Source organism: Pollicipes pollicipes, unplaced genomic scaffold, assembly GCF_011947565.3.
Source record: "Pollicipes pollicipes isolate AB1234 unplaced genomic scaffold, Ppol_2.1 Scaffold_4002;HRSCAF=4701_pilon_pilon_pilon, whole genome shotgun sequence".
Lineage (NCBI taxonomy): Eukaryota > Metazoa > Arthropoda > Thecostraca > Pollicipedomorpha > Pollicipedidae > Pollicipes > Pollicipes pollicipes.
The window spans coordinates 10,514,807-10,535,027 of record NW_023596420.1 but is presented as its reverse complement, the minus strand read 5'-3'; the positions used below and the strand labels follow the sequence as shown (position 1 = coordinate 10,535,027).

Below are 20,221 nucleotides of genomic sequence, written 5' to 3'. Positions count from 1 at the left end.
GTTCGTTTGTGTTTTGTTAACCCTGCAGGGACTCCACATGATCACGTTCCGTGTTTATGGTGTGGCCCCGCCCGCTCTCTGCCTGACCCGCTCTGCGGTCGGCCGGGTCAGGACCGATCCAACCCAAGGTCAGGCTCCGTCTGCACAACCGAAGATAGCCGGAGAGTAATGGTTCGGGGTATAAACATTAACCGAGCAGCATTGGTTTCATTCATCCGACACAGAGACTTATGATATGTTTGCTGCCTGTTCGTGTCTCATGATTTCATTGATAAGAAAGATCGTGCACCGTTATTAACAGCGCCAAAACAGCACAAGATCGCGTGCCAACACAAGATCGTCCGCCAGCACAAGATCGTGTGCCGTTAACAGCTGTTAACGTGGGCCGCCGTCACATGAGGATGTGATGTCTTGTAAGTTACAACCAAGCCCCTTGTTTCACAGTCGTGAATCGTCACCTCCCGCTAAAACGCCGTCACTTCTTTTGTCCTTGCCACGCCTCATCTCTGCTGCTGTCACCCATGCCACAACTTCTTCCTTCATCTTGCTACTCTGACAGAAGTGAATAGGGTCGAGCTGTCGGTTGAGTTCTCCCTTCATCTTGCTACTGCGACAGGTAGTGAGTGGGGTCCATATGTCGGTGTGAGCTGCTTTGGCATTTCCATCATGTTCTCTACCATGCTCTCCATCTGTGCGTCATTTGACCTTGATATCACCCGTCACATCTTACCGCAAACCAGAAGTTAAGCTACCTCGACAGCATTCAATCACAAATTGCACTTAGCCTCAAGCGGTTAATCAGCTAAAACACGCGCTCGGTTGGGGACCGGTTTGATCCCCTAACATTTTAACAGAATAACTTTCGAGTGGCGTTGCGTAGCCGCGCCAAATTTCACATATCTGTAGGCAATTAAATAGCATATTTGCAGATATACATTGTAAGGACAGTGACCTCTGACAGTTCAAATTCAGGCCTTGGCTGTTTGCGAAGGTAGTTGGTAGGAAATCGCTTAATCTGATGCGGCGACGGAGTGTTAGTCAAACCCACGCGTTTCAGATAGTTTCTTAGGCAATAAGACAATTGAATCTTGGGTTGCAATCAATGTCACTGGCCTAGGGTCACGTGTGAAGGGTTTTTATAAAATACTTGACACCTGTCCACCTAGATAGCATTCCAGCAAAAAGAGAATCCATAATTATAGCATAAACAGCATTCCAGCATGTACAGAATCCATAACAGCAGCATTAACAGCATCTAAGTTCACGACAAACTTGGGATCTTCGGCAGTTCTCTCACGCAACTAACTTGCCGCCTTAGTCTTGATTGAGACAAAATCGTCCGAAAACGCTCACTAGATTTTTAACACTCTAACTTATTTCCACCACCCAAAACATTAGATACACAAACATGCGCAGAGTCGGCACAGTTATTTCACCCGCACATCACTCTGGATCACGAAACCCTCAGGGCTGAAATTGCCGAGTGGTGTAAGAATTTGGACTATTATAAATTTACCCGACGTCAATATTATCATCAGTTGTATTCACGTCTGGGTACTGTACCCCCGCCGGTCGGGGTGGGGTGAGGCCATGACCCCCACCGTCAGCATCGGGGTGGGGTGAGGCCGTGACCTCCGCCGTCAGCATCGGAGTGGGCTGAGGCCGTGACCTTCGCCGTCAGCATCGGGGTGGGGTGAGGCCGTGACCTTCGCCGTCAGCATCGGGGTGGGATGGGGCCGTGACCTTCGCCGTCAGCATCGGGGTGGGCTGAGGCCGTGACGTTCGCCGTCAGCGTCGGGGTGGGGTGAGGCCGTGACCTTCGCCGTCAGCATCGGGGTGGGATGGGGCCGTGACCTTCGCCGTCAGCATCGGGGTGGGATGGGGCCGTGACCTTCGCCGTCAGCATCGTGGTGGGATGGGGCCGTGACCTTCGCCGTCAGCATCGGGGTGGGGTGAGGCCGTGACCTTCGCCGTCAGCATCGGGGTGGGGTGAGGCCGTGACCTTCGCCGTCAGCATCGGGGTGGGATGGGGCCGTGACCTTCGCCGTCAGCATCGTGGTGGGATGGGGCCGTGACCTTCGCCGTCAGCATCGGGGTGGGGTGAGGCCGTGACCTTCGCCGTCAGCATCGGGGTGGGGTGAGGCCGTGACCTTCGCCGTCAGCATCGGGGTGGGATGGGGCCGTGACCTTCGCCGTCAGCATCGGGGTGGGGTGAGGCCGTGACCTTCGCCGTCAGCATCGGGGTGGGGTGAGGCCGTGACCTTCGCCGTCAGCATCGGGGTGGGGTGAGGCCGTGGCCTCCGCCGTCAGCATCGGGGTGGGATGGGGCCGTGACCTCCGTCGTCAGCATCGGGGTGGGGTGAGGCCGTGACCGTCGCCGTCAGCGCGCCGCCCGCCGCAGGAGCCTGTTGTGATGTCACATGGTGGCCGGTGCGCAGGCCGACCCGCAGAGCTCTGCCGCGCCCGACGGGACGCTGCCGATCGACGAGGCATTCAAGTGCCGAGTTGGTGACAGGCTTGCTGGTGTGTATTACTCGTGGTGCTATATATTCATGGAAAAATCAGCGCTTTCATATCAGTCTCCTGAAGAGACTGTTCACGGATTTTTCGCGGGTATCGCCCATGAAATAGGCTGGTGTTTCGCATGTCACATGCCATGCTCGCTGACACGGTTCGAGACTTCCTCCTCCAGACATAATGACACGTCTCTGGTCCATGCCGAGATGGTTGTGGAGTACGACAAAGTCAACCAGGCACTCAATTTTCGACTTGGTTGACGCGTGCGGTGGCAGAGAACTCATTGATTAATCGCAGAACGTGGCATAGCTACATTTTCAGCCATTAAAACACAGGCCCTGCGCTGTCATATGCTCGCGGCTGTAAAAAACAAACATTGAACCAACGGCCGACCCTTTGCACCGCACTTAGCGCCAGCTCCCCCGACACCCGCACCCCGCTGTGTCTAGTGACTGGCGGCCATTCCAAGTGATTATTAATTCGTAGAAACGAAGTAAGTCTCATTGCGTTTCAAGATTGCTGATCATCCACTGAAATAGCCCTGAGTTATAATTGCACTATTCACCCCACGAACCCAGAAAGCAGCGCCGCCTCCGCCTCCAGAGCAAAGACGTCTGGAGCTTCCTGACGACCCGAGCGCCGACGACGTCGCTGGACGTCCGGTTATCGAAGTTTACAGGTGTATACAGTTTGTCAGCCCCCCGCTGGCCGACGTCTCCTCGAGTCTAGAGGCTGCTGACCAGGGGATTGCTGAAGTCCCCTCGCAGGATCTCGGTGACCATGCGGCTGACCTGGCCGGCCGAGCCCGGCGCGGTCATGACCCCGTAGCCGCCGTGGCCGTAGCAGTGCACGACCATGACGCCTGTGTCGAGCCGCTCCTTCTCCATCCGGACCGGGTCCCGGTGCGGCCGCAGCCCCACCCACTCTTGGATGACCTGCAGACGGTGGACCAGCAGTCAGACATGCTCGTGGAGCCTGCGCCACGGCGAGCAGCCGCATACGCACACGCCTAGGGACGAGCTGGAATTTTGTTCTCGCTGTTTCTGGGGTTTTGCTTCTTTCGGCTAAAGGAAGGATGATTCCTGACGATTTTGCACACTATGTTCTGTAGTAAACAGCTGAAACCGGGTATGAGATTTACAGCGCTAATCGATATTGTTTCGGCTTTCTAGCACGGTTGACGTGTGGGCCTAGAGCCACCAGGTCAGATCACGCTTTTGGCGTTTCGGCGACTTTTTTCACATGTCCGCTTCAGGTATCCCAGGTCAAAGCGGGTCATCTTTTTCCGATGACTGCTGAACAGTTGGAGGTTTTCAAACCGCTGGTATTGGTGCATGGCAAAAGTTGTTAGCATAACTGAGCGCCATAACTGCGTGACGTGATACAAGGTGACCTCTGCCTTCAGCAACTTCTATTCGCTTATAAAAGAAAGATCTTCAGTTCCTGGTTTTTGGGAACATGACTTCGATGTCCTCATGTTGAGCTAACGGCCTTTCTTGTACCAGCATGTATTACTTAAGCGACGTCATTTAAAAACGGCTCAGTACGGTGCAACAACCGTAATGTAAGTGAGACCTCTCTGCAAACGTCAGCTCCATGTGCGACGCGGTCTTCAGCATTGATATGCTACGAGTACCAATCGGCCCAGTTTGCATCGGAGTTGCCCGCAGCCAGATGGCAATACTAGCGCGGTGGCCTCTCCAGCAGCCAATGGCAACGCTCTGGAGGTGGGCGTGGCGCCCAGTCAGCTGATTTGTCCGCCAGCCGCGCCGAACCGGCCCTTGGAGCGGCTGGCCGCCTGTACGGTCATGTATTGGTGCCAGCTGACTGGTCGGGCCGTTGCAAAGGATGCGCGGCTCGGCCCGCTGCAATGCTGCAACGTTTTTTTCTCGTTGCTTCCCCAACAGGACTACTACCCTTTGGCCGCGATTCAGACAATATTTGTTTTACCCTCTCCGCAGATGTAAACACAAACGTTGCACGTTGACTCCGAAGGAGCCTGGGGGATGTCATGGAAAGTGAGTGTATGTTCTCTCAAAACCCCACGTGTGCAACAGGCGCGCCAGCGTCGCGTTGGCAACAACCGAGCTGGGAATGTAGCACGCGCCCGAGTGGCCGGTTGGATATCTTTCGCTCGGGTGAGGGGGTCAATTTGACCTCTCTGGGATATCAGGAACTAAGAGAGCTAGAGGCATTGAATTCACAGACTATGTTGGCATATACATGAACTCATGAAGCTAAAATTTTGAGGTTCCTAGGTTATGATCTTCGGGCCAAATAAGGTCAAGCAAGGTCAAGCTCCGTATTGATCTCCAGAGCGCCTCCCCCCCCCCCCCCAGAACCCAAATACCTCTTCTAAGCAAAAGATCACATCACCACTCAAGGTCGGTGACCCTTTTTGACCTTTAGAAGGTCATGGTGACCAAAATTATACAGGGCTGTTTTGGGTTTTGATTTGAGTAAGCGACCAAGATTACGCTAGGTAGTATGTTCCTAAAAACAAAACGCTGACCTGGGTCATTTAAGGTCATTGGCCTATTCTTACCTTTAAAGATGTGCGGAAGATGTATAATGCGGTTTCTGTTATCAACAGATTCGAAATGAGCACTAGAAACCACCCCATAAAGCGAATGTTCGTGAAGTCAGCAATTTATTCAGTGATTTATTCAGCGACGAGCTCCGATTTCTCTGAAAAACTCTCAAGATCAGCTTTGGCACGAGAACATCGAAAATTACCTATATTTTACAATATTACCTGACATCCGAGGTCGACACCTTTCAAGGTCAAACGCAACCTCGGAGGACGGGAAACTAAATATCACCCAAAAATTACCGGCCGATTTTAAGTCTGCAAACAGCAGAATATTCCACACAGAAAGAACTAGCGTCCGCCAAAAAGTCCTGACATCTCAAGGTCACCTTTAAGGTCAGACATGAGTTCAAAGGACGGGAAGCTCAATATCACCGGAAAATTACTGGCCGATTTTAAACTTTCAAACATCAGAATATTTCGCACAGAGAGAACTAGTGTCTGTCAAGAAGTCCTGCCTATGTTTGCCTTGAAGGATGACCTTGATAGGTCAGAACTTTTGGGCGGACGCTAGTTTTTGTGATGATTGCTCTGATATTTACAAGTTTAAAATCGGCCGGCTATGTGTGGGTGGTACCGTGTTCCCAGTTCTTTGTACCCCGCGTGTCACCTTGAAGGGTGGACCTTGAGAGGTGAGGACTTTTCGACGGACGTTAGTTGTTTTTCTCTGCTCAATATTCTGACATTTGCGGAGTTAAAATCGGCCGTTAATGTTTTGGGTGACATGGAGTTCCCCGTCCTTTTAGCCCGCCTTTGACCCTGATGGATGACCTTGAGAGGTCAGGACCTTGTGACAGACGCTACTTCTATCTGTGGTGAGTATTCTAACATTTGCAAGTTTAAAAACGGCTGGTTATTTTTGGGTGGTATCGAGTTCCCCGTCCTTTGACCCAGCCCAGGAGTAATAAAACAGGTGGTTTTGACTTCGGTCTGCCCCTCATGCCTGACTCTGTGTCAATGGAATGTGGTCATTCAATTGTTGTATTGCTTAGAAAATATTTAAGATTGCATGGCTCCGTTTAACACTCCGTTGTTCCATCAAATTGAGCAATTCCCTAGAACCTGACTTCGCTGAAACCATGGCCTGACTTTGACCTGCCGTAAGTCAGCGACCTTACATGGAAAATCGAATTGTTTGATGTCACATGATCCACTACCCAGTGTTTTACAGCTGTGCAAAATTTGGCGCTGCTCCGCGGCGCCATTCGGAAACCATTCCGGAAAACCCTCGAGGGGTTCATTTGACCCCATCCGAGCGCCTATTAACAGTAGAACTTTGCAAGTAAGTTGCAAAATGTTAGAATAGTCTTTACCAGCCAAGTTTGTATGACAATGAACTATCAACAATGGTCACATGTGGGCTGAAATGTGGTCCCGACAGAAATTACTGGCTACGGAGCTGCGTACAACCCAATAGCCTGGATTGTGTTTTACAAGCACGCGTTAGGCTTCAGTACACTTACATTCTTCGTCTTTCCACAAATTTCCTGGCCGAAGGTTAGGCGTGGTACATATGGTGCATATGTAAGCACAGGTGTGCTTGCATATGTATGTGTATTACATATGTATGTACACATATGCAGGTGGAATAAACTGTATCGATTCACCTTTTCTTCCATTGTTAGACTGCCAACCTGACAATTAAACCTGACAACCTGACAACCTGAAATGAAACCTGACAACCGCCAGTAAAGTTGACAGGTAAACAAATGGAAAAACATCCGATAAGTTGCTGTGATTGTAGACTATGCAGCCCGGCCGGCTGACGTGCTTACACGGTGCGCTCCAGCACCGGCAAGCCGGAGTCACGCATCACGCAGCCCACTAGTCCATTCTCTGGGTGGCGTCCGGAAAGGGAGCCCAGTACTGACCTCGGCCCGTTTCAGGCTGGGTATCAGCCGGGTGCATCTGTCCCAGATGCTGGCCGAGTCGTGCTCATCCACGGCCGTGCTGTAGACACCGAACTGGCGGGTGCCACCCAGCGTCACACGGTCCACCCCGGGCACTACGTAGGTGTCGTCGTCGGTCATGAAGAACATCTTTATCCAGGGCGCTTTGACCTGGACACGCAGGCAGGGCAAGTGTTGGTTGTGAGAAAAGCTCACTCGGCTCTCCTGATCTCAGAAAAACTCGCGTTCGAGGCCCGTTGCAAGGAGAGTACTTGGACGTGCACCTGGACAGCTCGGCAGCAAGTTAGGCCAATTATGTACAATGTGACCCGTTATGTTCTCTGAAAACTGATCCGTACCGGCTGACACTGCTGACAGTAGTGCGGTTACTTTCCAAAAGACGCAGAGCATGACACTTTGTCTGACTCTGTGTCAAGAGGATTCCCGAGCCTGCGCCTCTTGCGAAAACTCGATACAACTCTCCATTGAGATAGTGTCTGAAGGAGTAGACCACAGCACAATAGCTCGTAATCCCGCTACTGGGGTGCAGTTTGGTCGTCGGAGACAATGCAAGAAACTCAACACTTTGTCTCAGACACTCGAACAGTTTCATGGCTTTAATCATGGCTCGCCCATTTGTTCGACTGGGAGAATAGAGCCTCCGCGTGGTGGAAGCTGATAGCAACTTATGGCAATGGAACAGTGCCTATGCGTGGAAGCCTATGGCAATACAGAAGCCTATGCGTGGTGATGCAAGGGAACGTCACAGCAACCTTGAAGACTTGTCCTCGTAAGGGCACCAGCCTGCTGTCACCAGTCAGCTTCCTGGCGCCGATCCCGGTGCAGTTGACGATGATGTCAAATCCTTTGATGTCGCGCAGGTTCTCCACTTCCCGCTCAACAATAGTTCCGCCCGCTTCCTTAAAACTGAAACCACATCACAATAATCGTACGCCTCGTGTGATGAGTGGTTAGGGCGCTATGATATCATTCGCGGCTCGCCTCTTGCTTAGTCGTTAGGTATTGTGAAATATTATAGTGCCATGGCAGAAAATGGTATGGCAGCCTCTGGCTGCGCAATGGCAGATAGGGAGCGATAACAACGTGAAAGCCATGGCTGGAATCATATGAACGCTTCATGCTCACCCTACCTTTTCATTTGAATTGTATCATATTCCAGTGCGCTCAGAATAAACGAAAGCAGTGAATACGATGTGGAAAAAGAAGGATCCTCAAGCCAGCTAAGCGCTGTTCAATCCAAAGGGACGTCGGCAGTTGACGGGGGGGGGGGGGGGGGACGAGGGAGCCAGTTCTATGTAGATTATGACCGGTGTTGAATACAGCTTATGCTAGGCCTGACGCAGATAGATGAAGCCATAAGGCCTGTTACAGCCTTCGTGACTTCTGCGACCAGGATGCAGGAAGACGTTTACGAATCAGATACTTCAACTGGTCAGCCGAAATGACAACATTTCAGCAACATTGCCATTTCCTCGTGAACCTACCTCTGTAAACATTGTCCTTGATGCACTAGAACACTGATGAACGGCGAAAGAATTATGTTGCACGACAAGGAACTTTGGGGTGAGTTTTCAGGTGGTCTAACTCCGTTCGCTTATGTTGTGACACGTCTACCTCGTGGCAAAGTTGGCCGCCTGAATTAGCATGCGCAAATAACGCGCGTTCCCTCTCGTTTTAAGAGTAGCGCTTGGCAGTGACTGCAATATTCATCAGTGTCGCAGTTTCACACACCGGCCACTGATGTCCGATGATAGACTTCGATCGAACAGCACGACTCATCTCGTCGTACGCCCCCCCCCCCCTCCCGCAGGCCCCCCTACCCCCGGTGAACCCACCACTGTGTGAGCCAGCCGAGATGATAGGTATCGTCGGTGACGAGGGTGGTACAGAAGAAGCCGTTTTTCCAGCCGCCCGGACAGATGGCCAGCTCCCTGCCGTTGGCGGCCCGGTAGTCGGGGCACAGCCGCTCCAGGTGGGGGTTGTGGATGGCCTCTGGCCCCCGGCGGGTCAGCAGGTAGCCGGAGACCTCGCAAAGCCCAGCCGCCGCCGCCTGCTCCGAAGCCAGCAGCGCCTTGTAGTAGCGCCATGACTCGTCCATGATCTCACTGCAACAGGTGGGACGGAGGTGGTGGGACGGAGGTTGAGGTGCCCGTGGTACCACCACCACGTGTTCATAGTTAGAGTCCTCTTTAGCGCTCTCAGGCTGAAAACATTCTAAAAAAAAGGTCTCAGTCCATCCTAAAACCCAAGTGACGCCAAAAAAGAACACAAAACCACTGTGTGAACAGTGTTGCAGCAAACAATGCTGTCATATGGAGGGAATTGCAGCACTGAGAACATGGAAAAAACGAAGGGAATGGGTTGCGAGGAAATGAAAAAGTGTCACATCCTCAAACTTCCCAAGCATATCGATCGCCACAATGCCACGTAGATACACGCTGAGAAAACAGTAGCCAGCGACGCCTCCAAAGCCTTGGACCCCGACGGCGGTGATGCGTTGCGCGCACAGAATCAAGACCGCGAGCCTGTCTAGACGGTGTGTTTTAGTGTTTTCACGCCGTGGATTTCGGGATCTTCAGCGAGTGGAGGCGCCCAACTGATACAGTCGCGTGGCAAATTGTCAGGTTCAGTGCTTTCCGGTCACTTAAAACGTTGTTAACATGATGTACTGGTGGTCGTTCCACGCTGGCATTTCAAAATCGCGTTCGTAATAATCCGCCGACACACATACTAGGCAGCGTTGGGCGGGGATGATGCAACGCAAACGACCGCGGAGCTGTACAAGGCTCAGCTGATGACGGCCCGTTTCCACTCGTAGTGACGTCAATGTCATCGGCAAGCCCTTATGATATAGGCAAGCCGAGTTAAGCAGCGCGCTCTGATTTTTTTCGCTTATGTTGTCTTTGACAGCATGAGATTTAAGTTGTTATAGCGGTCCATAATCTCCCTGCGCCCTGACTTGTCCGTATCTCACCATGACGGATGGAAAGAAGGCGTCTGCTACCGCCACCACATGTTCGTGATTCCCTTGCGACAGGCTGGACAGAGATATTCTTAGTACCGCCACACCTCGTTCAGTGGTAGCAACTAAACAGTGACTCGTAGTTACAAGCGCAGCTTGAAACGTGGCGCGTTCATAATATAATCATTGTTTGCTTGATTGACCGGTGCCTCCTGCTGTACTGTAGGTCGCTGAATGCTAGCTGTCATAGTAAATATATGCACTTCAAAGACGAGCGCTTTATCACATTTTTAATGGTTCCGTTTTCTGTGAAACCCCAGGACACGCAATGGTCTTCTAGCATAGAATTTCAGCTGCTCCGGGTTCAGCTGGCCAGTCGTTTTTCAACGATGTTTTCACAGCACAATCTCACTGAAGCTCATTAGGTGCAGCGCATCCTACAGTGGAAATACCGTCTCCGATCACTCCGCACTTAGTTAATTCTAGGCTATTGTTGCCAGCAAAATTAATGTGCAATGCTCCATTTCAGCATGTCACCTAGTTTACATCATACTGAGAAAACAAAAGCGTGTCATGATTTCGCATACATCTTGGAATCCCGAAATCAAGACTACTGATATCTGCCCAGAGCTGTTTTGATTTACAGCTGAAATCGTCGCCGAGTGCAAAGGCCGTGCATTGGGGGGGGGGGGGGGGGGGGGTCCGTTCGTTGTACGCTGTGGCGGATCGCGGCGAGCGAGGCAACTCGGCTCGAAAACTGGAAAATTAAAAGGTTTGACGGGAGAAAGTCGCCCACCACCGAGCCGCTGAGTCGGCAAACAGCCTCAGAGCGTGACGTGATGAGCCCACAGACATAGCGTGTGGCCGGCGGGCGAGACACCACTGACAACACACGGTGACCGAGCTCGGTCAGGAGATCGCTTAGGTAGAGCCTGCGCACTCGTTCGCGTCGAGGAACTGTCGCTGAAGTCGCGTTACTGCTGGTGTTCTTGACTGGACAAAACTTGACTGGACGGAGTCAGCTGGCAAAAGTACAGCGTGCGACAGTGACCACACGGGAAAGAGAGGAGGCGGCTCCGAAGTGATCTCAGGGGCGGCAGTGGGCATGCCACACGTGATTTGGTCCAAAACATTAACCGACAAGACGAGAGCTTTGGCCTTCTCATGTGGCAAATTTTTAGATGTATGAATTGTGGCAAACATGACATCACACGCTGGCTTGTCCATGTTGGCTCACGCAAACGAAAAGAGATTTAGCTTCCCAGTGACACATGCGCTTCGGGCAGCGAGGTCAAAGGTTTGCATGGGCAACCTGGCCATGGTCACGCTATTATCTTTCACACTATGTGGCGAGGGAATCAAGGCGGGTACGAGAACTGGTTTGAGACAATGGCCACGGCATAAGAGAACTGGTCCGAGACAATGGCAACGAGGCTTCCGTCACATGAACAGTGACACTCGAGAGAAAGCACGGTAATGACCCAGAGCACACGTGAAAGATCTGTTACGTAGCAGTCGCAAACAGTGACACTCGAGAGAAAGCACGGTAATAACCCAGAGCACACGTGAAAGATCTGTTACGTAGCAGTCGCAAGCGTTGGACTTATCAAAAGTCACCCGGATATTTTCTCTTCAGTGTGGAGGCGATAGGTCATCTCGTAATTTTACGGTTGGCAGAGATAGAGAAGTAATTCTTGTTTTTGAATACCACATAGATCTAGTTTGCTTTTGTTTTGCCCACAAACAGTTCACTGGATTTCAGGGCGTTGACACCGTGGAACAAACGCACCTTCCGCATAGTTGGCAAGCACTTTCGGAACAGACGTCAGCACCTAGATGTCTCAACAGATGACATGGCAAGCGCAGTGATACCTTGACGAAATGTGCGACCGCAGGCGCCTTCGAAAGGCTTGAATCGCGTTCGGACGGCCCAGGGGCCGGCATGTAACAGCGATTGGTCTGTGCTACCGGCACGCTCGCGCCGGTGTTACCGAACCACCAGCACAAAATGGTACGAAAAACTGCGTTAGGGGCATTGTTGTGTGGTGCTGAAGCAGCACGAGCCACAACTGCGCCTGCATCGACCCGTAGTGATGCGCCGCACGTCTCGCCAGACGGAGTAAGATCCCCGGAGGGGACTCTGGGGACTGGGGCTCTGAGGACGTTGGAACTCTGGGGACTGGGGGCTCTGAGGACGTTGGAACTCTGGGGACTGAGGGGTCTGAGGACGTTGGAACTCTGGGGACTGAGGGGTCTGAGGACGTTGGAACTCTGGGGACTGAGGGGTCTGAGGACGTTGGAACTCTGGGGACTGAGGGCTCTGAGGACGTTGGAACTCTGGGGACTGGGGCTCTGAGGACGTTGGAACTCTGGGGACTGAGGGCTCTGAGGACGTTGGAACTCCGCAGACTGAGGGCTCTGTGGACGTTGGAACTGGAGACTGAGGGCTCTGAGGACGTTGGAACTCTGGGGACTGAGGGATCTGAGGACGTTGGAACTCCGCAGACTGAGGGCTCTGTGGACGTTGGAACTGGAGACTGAGGGCTCTGAGGACGTTGGAACCGTGGTTCTGGAGATGCAACGCGATGAGCCACTGTTGGATAGCAGAGCTGAATGTGTCCTCGGAAGCTCAGTGGAGGGAGAAGCATATCAGCACTTCGATGAGCACATTCCGTTCTGAGGGCGCGGTTCCAGATGTAAACACAGGCGTCCAGTTACAACAGGGAATGTTGCCATAACACGGCTGTAATAATACCGAGCCTTCGAGAGGCGTTCGGCTGTGTACCGAGGGAAGAGCACTGGTGTGGAAAAGTGGGCAGAGGCTGAGCATGGTCCTAAAATCCATCACCAGGTGATTACAAATATGTCCACAGCCACATCAACCACATCAACCACATCACTTGGCAAAAGCATATGTTGCCTCAAATACATGGCTAGTCAAGGCAAATTGCTCGGTGATATCCTTCGTGATGCCTGTGATGTGTTACCATTGCATTTGGAACAAGAAATACAACACACCAGCCAATTGGTTGATGCTTTTTTACGTAACGTCCGTTATACGTCTTATAAGTTTTACATCTATTCAATGTCGAGCACTTGCTTCTCCTCCTTCGCCTTCACCAGCTACTCTAGAAATGTAGTCTGACACACATGTTTAGCTCTCATTAGACATCAGTATTGTCCCACCCGTCCTCATACACCCGTGGGCCTGCCGGCCATCGGCGAAGGAGAGTGCAAAAGTACGTGGACCAGGAGGTCCATAGCAAGACAGAACCTAAACCTCAACCATGAGCTCGTGAACTTCTGTTATGCTGCATAATTTTTTAATGTTAAAATATCAAATTTGAATGGGTGTCCAGCAGACTAAGTGTCCAAGAATGGCTCAGCACAAGGCCGTGTGCCAACCTTGTCTTGGCGTCGAAAAAGGGACACTTTGTGGCTTGCGTTCGGCAGCCAGAGTTGACGTGAGGGATACTGAAGAGGCAAACCAACGGCGACCGACGCGGCGGGAGACTAGCCGCGCTGGGTCGGTTATCGTTGTGTCAACCAATTGCCAAGCGATCTCAGCACTCTCCACCCTCAGCTGCACCAACCATCGACCAAAAAGCGGCTGCGTTTCAAAGTCGGGTTCGAAAATAGCGCGCTGCGGACTAAACACAGGGACATTGCACCCCGCAGCCCACACAGGACTGCAGCCCAGATCTCTGTGACCAGGAGTGTCACTGTGTATACTTTCGGGGGCCCCGAGCCCCCACTCCCGCCCTTCAATGCCCCTCTCAGCCTCCCCCACGTATGTGAGCAGGAAATAAACACTGGACCACTGCAATGCGGCAACTGTTTGAACTGCTGGTACCCAAGTCACATAAACGCTTCACTATTAACATCACTATCATATATCATCATTATCACCATCGCATCAGATGCAAATGGGAAGTTATTCCTCAACATCGAAATTTGTTTGTAAACGACCATTTTTAAGACTAATTTTGACATTAGTAACCCAATTACTGTTGGCGAAATCCGGGAAGAGATCAGAATTTGGGTTAGGTTAGGTCCATTCTATTAGCTCATCCCCCCCCCACCCAATTGATTTTAAAAAGTGATATTCTGTCTGTGACAAACACCCACCCAAATTAGCTGTGTTTTCGTCCTGCTGTGTCCAGTTACCAGATATCGTTTTCGATGATTACGTCGGCTAGAAGCTCCAGGTCTGGCTAGGTCATGTCAGACGGTCGACAGGCCGCTTAACAAGAAACAAGATCTGTGAATCAGGCTCATGAAAGACTGATTTCCCAATGCATCGGTCCGACTCAGCCGTAAAGACCGGCAAAAGCATGTTCGATTTCATTGCCGAAGTTTTGGCACCATCTTCGCGGTGATAGTCGTTAACCATCACGCTTTTTGTGGTCTCGGTCGTCCCACCTCGCACAAGACGTTTTTCGAGTATTGGTACCATCCCTAGCTGGCAAAAAGCGACAGATGTCAGAAGAACTGCTTACCTATTGTAACACATCAACTCAACTGTTTGCAGAAATGACTTTTGAATCAGCGTTTTACGGGCTATTTCTTGCTACAAGCAAGATTAATTCTTCCGGCGGAAGTTTTTGCGTTGGCTTTGGTGCCTCAGTGCGGAGAGTCTGTGACATGCAAAGACGACAACAGGACCTCCAATGCCAGCCTGACACCTATTCAGCAACTTCACCAAATTTTAGTCTTTGATAAGCCGAGCAAAGAACGTTGTTTACGTAATCACGCGACATAAAATGGTCTGCCCCTAGTGACCGAGCATTCCTCAAATGGCTAAACTGGCGCGCCTTTCGGCTCGTTTTGCGGTCGGCCCTGGTGACCGTTAGTAGTTTGGAGCGCCCAGCACGTCAGTATACGAGAGAGTCAGCTCCAAGTCGGTGAGCATCCTGCCAAATCCCCATGACTGGCTCCATAGGTAAAAAAATAATAATAACGGCAAGTGAACATGTGCCTGGCTCAACGTGGGGACCCAAGGCCGTGTAGCGCTGCTGAGCTTAACCATTGGAAAGGTGCATAAGCGATAAGCGTGAAGTTGCATAAGCACAAGCAAGCACTAATGCCGAGCCGTCAGCCACGCACCAGTTGTTCATTGAACTGGTGAACTGGTTCAACTGGTGAACTGGTTCATGGAACTGGCTTGCACCACGGCTAAACCTCGCAGTTATCGAGTGGGGTGCGTCATTGCGTGTTACTGTAAGTTGCTTCGTGTTCGTGTTAATAGAAGTTTGAGCATACCTCGCCGTTCCTACACCCATCTGTATCCACGCAGGTATAAAAACATAGCCCAAGTCCTCGAGTCTGTGTGCACTGTGCGTCCTTCGTCCAGCTCCTCCGCTCGCCGTGTGTGTACGTGCGGAGCGAAGCTGAGGAAAGTGCGGTGTTTGAGTCTGTATCCAATGGCCGCCCAGGCGAAGGCGCCGTGTTTGCACGCGTGGAACGAAGCTGAGGAGAGCGCGGTGTTTGAGTCTGTACCCAATGGCCGCCCAGGCGAAGGCGCCGTGTTTCTACGCGCGGAGCGAAGCTGAGGAGAGCACGGTGTTTGAGTCTGTACCCAATGGCCGCCCAGGCGAAGGCGCCGTGTTTCTACGCGCGGAGCGAAGCTGAGGAGAGCGCGGTGTTTAAGTCTGTACCCAATGGCCGCCCAGGCGACGGTGGCCGCTTGAGCGGTCCGCGGACATGGTACAGAAAATCGCAGAGGGACGCTTTTTACCGGGCCGACCGCGGTGTGTGGTGGCGGAGTGACGCCCGCTGGCCCGCGCTGCGCCAGCGCCGCGGCACCCGCCCAGCCCTGACCAGCAGCTTACCGCAGGCGAGCGCGGCGCGGCGCCGCCCGCGCACAGCCAGCGAATGGTCATTTGGAACGAGTGGTGAACTCATTCCCTGCCAGTCTCAAACCGATGCGAGTTCACACGTGCGCCGCGCCTCATTTATCTCCTGAGATCTGTGTCCCAAGCAGTCCTGGTGTGCTTAGTTGTTTGCATTAAGGTGCATACCGGCACAATTCTGGAACAGTACAATGTTTTTTGTTGTTGAAATTATTAAAACCATGCTAATGCAGCTAGATTATGAAAATTTGGGGCTAAACGGCACGGAGCATTCTAGGGTTTCAAATTCGTTAAGTGTATGGACTAGCTCCCGTCTCTGCTCTCCCCTGTACGGCGCTGGTTGCACCTGTGCTCCGTCACCCGTACTCTGCCACGCGTGCTCCGTCACCCGTACTCTGTCAAGCGTGCTCCGTCACCCGTACATTGCCATGCGTGCTCCGTCACCCGTACTCTGCCATGCGTGCTCCGTCACCCGTACTCTGCCATGCGTGCTCCGTCACCCGTACTCTGTCAAGCGTGCTCCGTCACCCGTACTCTGCCACGCGTGCTCCGTCACCCGTACTCTGTCAAGCGTGCTCCGTCACCCGTACTCTGCCACGCGTGCTCCGTCACCCGTACTCTGCCACGCGTGCTCCGTCACCCGTACTCTGCCACGCGTGCTCCGTCGCCCGTACTCTGCCACGCGTGCTCCGTCACCCGTACTCTGTCAAGCGTGCTCCGTCACCCGTACTCTGCCACGCGTGCTCCGTCACCCGTACTCTGCCACGCGTGCTCCGTCACCCGTACTCTGCCATGCGTGCTCCGTCACCCGTACTCTGTCACGCGTGCTCCGTCACCCGTACTCTGCCACGCGTGCTCCGTCACCCGTACTCTGCCACGCGTGCTCCGTCACCCGTACTCTGCCACGCGTGCTCCGTCACCCGTACTCTGTCACGCGTGCTCCGTCACCCGTACTCTGTCAAGCGTGCTCCGTCACCCGTACTCTGCCACGCGTGCTCCGTCACCCGTACTCTGCCACGCGTGCTCCGTCACCCGTACTCTGCCATGCGTGCTCCGTCACCCGTACTCTGTCACGCGTGCTCCGTCACCCGTACTCTGCCACGCGTGCTCCGTCACCCGTACTCTGCCACGCGTGCTCCGTCACCCGTACTCTGCCACGCGTGCTCCGTCACCCGTACTCTGTCACGCGTGCTCCGTCACCCGTACTCTGTCAAGCGTGCTCCGTCACCCGTACTCTGCCACGCGTGCTCCGTCACCCGTACTCTGCCACGCGTGCTCCGTCACCCGTACTCTGCCACGCGTGCTCCGTCACCCGTACTCTGTCACGCGTGCTCCGTCACCCGTACTCTGCCACGCGTGCTCCGTCACCCGTACTCTGCCACGCGTGCTCCGTCACCCGTACTCTGCCACGCGTGCTCCGTCACCCGTACTCTGCCACGCGTGCTCCGTCACCCGTACTCTGTCAAGCGTGCTCCGTCACCCGTACTCTGTCACGCGTGCTCCGTCACCCGTACTCTGTAAAGCGTGCTCCGTCACCCGTACTCTGCCACGCGTGCTCCGTCACCCGTACTCTGTAAAGCGTGCTCCGTCACCCGTACTCTGTCAAGCGCGGCGTGGGCGCTCGGAAGACTCCTGGCCGGAAGATGCCGGCGGCGCCGATGCTGGTGGTGCTCTCTCCCTGCCCCGCCGCGACGATGGTGACCTGGGCGGCGGGCAGGTCAGCCTGCAGCCGGCGGGCCGCGTGCAGGCCGATCACGCCCGCCCCCAGCACGCAGATCCGCACCGGCTCCGGCATGGTGGACGGCAGCGGCGAGTCCTGTCGCACACGGACACACCGCCCACGTCAACGGCCGCGACGACACGCTGACAGCCTTATGTTGGTCAAGACAGAGCGCGCGGCAGAGCCCATGCTCAGTCCACGGTCAGGCCATTTAAGCGGCCGCTTTAAAAACGCTTAAAATGTATTACGTGGAGGAAATTCACGACGTAACACACCGACATGCTCCTATGCGAGGGGGATACAGCAGTTCTGCCTCTATGGACATTTTCACAAAGCCAACACCTAACCAGTAGAAAATCACCAAGTCAAAGATGAACTGAATTCAAAACATTTGTAAAATTCAAAATCTGGACTAATTTTATCGGCCCCTACGATTTCGCTGATTTAAAGATGGACGCGTAATACACCGCTGCCTATACATCTTGGCTGGTGAAAGTATGCTCTCACCTCAAAGGTGGCGGTGAGATATCTCACCGCAAATCAAATCTCGCTGAAGTTGATGTGAAACAACGATATGCAGTGAGATGACATTGAGTGATGGATATACATACATGCACACATATATATATATATATATATATATATATATATATATATATATATATGCATATATATTTATATACATAATATAAATATACATGTATATCCCCGTCTTTTGGGGATGACAGCATGTTTTCACCAGTCAAATGTGTATGGAAATCAATCTGCTACATGCTGAGCTACCGGGATCAGTATTTGTCGTTATAAACAATGACGACTGTTTTACATGCATGATGTGTCTGATATAGTGAATATCTACTGATTGGATGCCGACCGTGTAAAATTATCAATAAAAAAATACTGTGTTTCCCTCGCATTTGAGCACATCGATGCGTTCAAGCCGTGAAAGTTCCGCACATAGTACATTTTTAGCGTTTTTGAAGGAGATGCTTGTATGGGCTGAGCGTGGGCTGACCATGGGCCGAGCGCGGGCTGTCTTGACAACCGTGAAAACATCGGCATTCGGAGCATGAGGCTTCTCTGCATGTCACGTGGCAACCTTCAAAGACGGGTCGTAGTCCAATTCCGCGGGTCAGAGATCGGATTAGTAGAAGCAATGCGATGCCATTTGACGGACATGCATGCAAGTGAAATGTCATGCAAACTATCATCGTATTAGCAACCGGCAGAGTACAGCGTGCGCGTGAGCACGTTTCAGTCGAGTCGCATGAATCAAGGGCAGGCAAGGGTAATCAATGCTCTTGAATACTCTGCATATCGATTTTCGTTTTCCAAGGAACGTACCAAGCTGTCAAATCTTCTGCCATCTGTAAAAATTTCCACATTGCTGTAAATTTGGACCGCTTGCGCCTAGTGTCACAACATAAGCTGCACGACGAAGGCACCTGCCAAACGCGGCATTAACGGCGCCATTTCTCCCTGGCCTTAAACTTTTTTAAGATTTGATCCGAACCATTTGAGTCGATGTATTTCTGGGATCAGGGTTCAGGTTAAGCACTGCTTGTTGTATGAACCCCGACACCCATCATTCGATCGCGCAATTCCAGGCAGCGGCAGAATTTAGTGGCGTAAGTTGAACGTGCCGCAATGCTCGACACGGTTCGTCCTGCTCTCTGACGTCAACTGACATTTGGCGTGACCGCTGCCGCCGGCCGCAGACAATACCCTTCAAGGGCAAATAGCGAGCACCCAAAAAGACTCGAACCCACTCCGCCACGGGTGGGTGGATCGGAATGCAGGCGCTCTAACCAACTGAGCCACCGGGCCGAACAGAGCTGACCAACGAAACCCCGGCTGGACGGATTAAAATGCGTGCAACCGGACAGGGCCAATGTCGTGAAGCTTGTTCAGAAGCCGCGTGGATTTTTCCAATTCTGAGACATGAATAGCTGTTTGTCAGCCAGTGAGATGTGGGGGTATCCCAGGGGTGGCAAAAGCTCCCGAATTTGTGGATAAGGTTGGCGACAACAATGCAGATAGTCACGCGAAGCTTGCTGCCAAAAATGTTTTTGGACAGCCAACTTTGGTGACGTCCAAGACGGGAAAAGACAGCTCACTATACAAGGTATGACATGAGGTCCCCATACATAGATGTTTTGCCCCCATGGCAATAAATTTCGTCACACAACACGAGCAAACGTTTCTGTAAAGACTCTTTACCGTACCCTACGGCATTCTGGCATCTTTCCTAGGTTTCATTCCAACCCGGCGACAAAAATATCCTGTGATTTTTAGTTGGTCAGCCGACTCGGTGACAGGTCGGCGACAAATCAATGTATTTCCTATGACCCGGCCGTGGGCCGATTCGCTGTTTTTAACAGTCGGCTCTCAGCGTCCCAAGCTAGACAGTATAAAGTACTGAAAAATACGGATGATGCATGTTGAAACGTCCAGAGCTCATACCGCTCAGATGTCAAAAAGTTCAGAATTGCATCATCCGGCGTTTGCAGCATCCAGAGACTGTCCAATATCTCTGGACAGAGGAGAATCAGAAAGTCCAGGCCCGCAGCGTCCAGTATTCATAAAGTCCAGCGTGCGTGAGATCCACGTGATGGGATACTGTCCTACTTCCTCACAGCCCTCAAACTAATGATTCGGATATTGCCCGAA

General features: G+C 52.4%; 1 protein-coding gene across 1 annotated transcript in view; it reads right to left on the bottom strand.

The window, feature by feature from the left end:
* Positions 1–2,505: 2,505 nt before the first annotated feature.
* The window catches only part of LOC119094059 (D-amino-acid oxidase), a 23,730-nt gene continuing 6,014 nt past the window's right edge, over positions 2,506–20,221 (bottom strand). The window contains exons 2-6 of the mRNA XM_037217125.1: positions 17,430–17,647; positions 8,853–9,122; positions 7,770–7,923; positions 6,979–7,167; positions 2,506–3,452 (exon numbers count right to left, since the gene is read on the bottom strand). Coding sequence (XP_037073020.1) covers positions 3,243–3,452; positions 6,979–7,167; positions 7,770–7,923; positions 8,853–9,122; positions 17,430–17,626 — 1,020 coding nt within the window. The 5' untranslated portion in view covers positions 17,627–17,647 and the 3' untranslated portion in view covers positions 2,506–3,242. The remainder of the gene's footprint in view (positions 3,453–6,978; positions 7,168–7,769; positions 7,924–8,852; positions 9,123–17,429; positions 17,648–20,221) is intronic.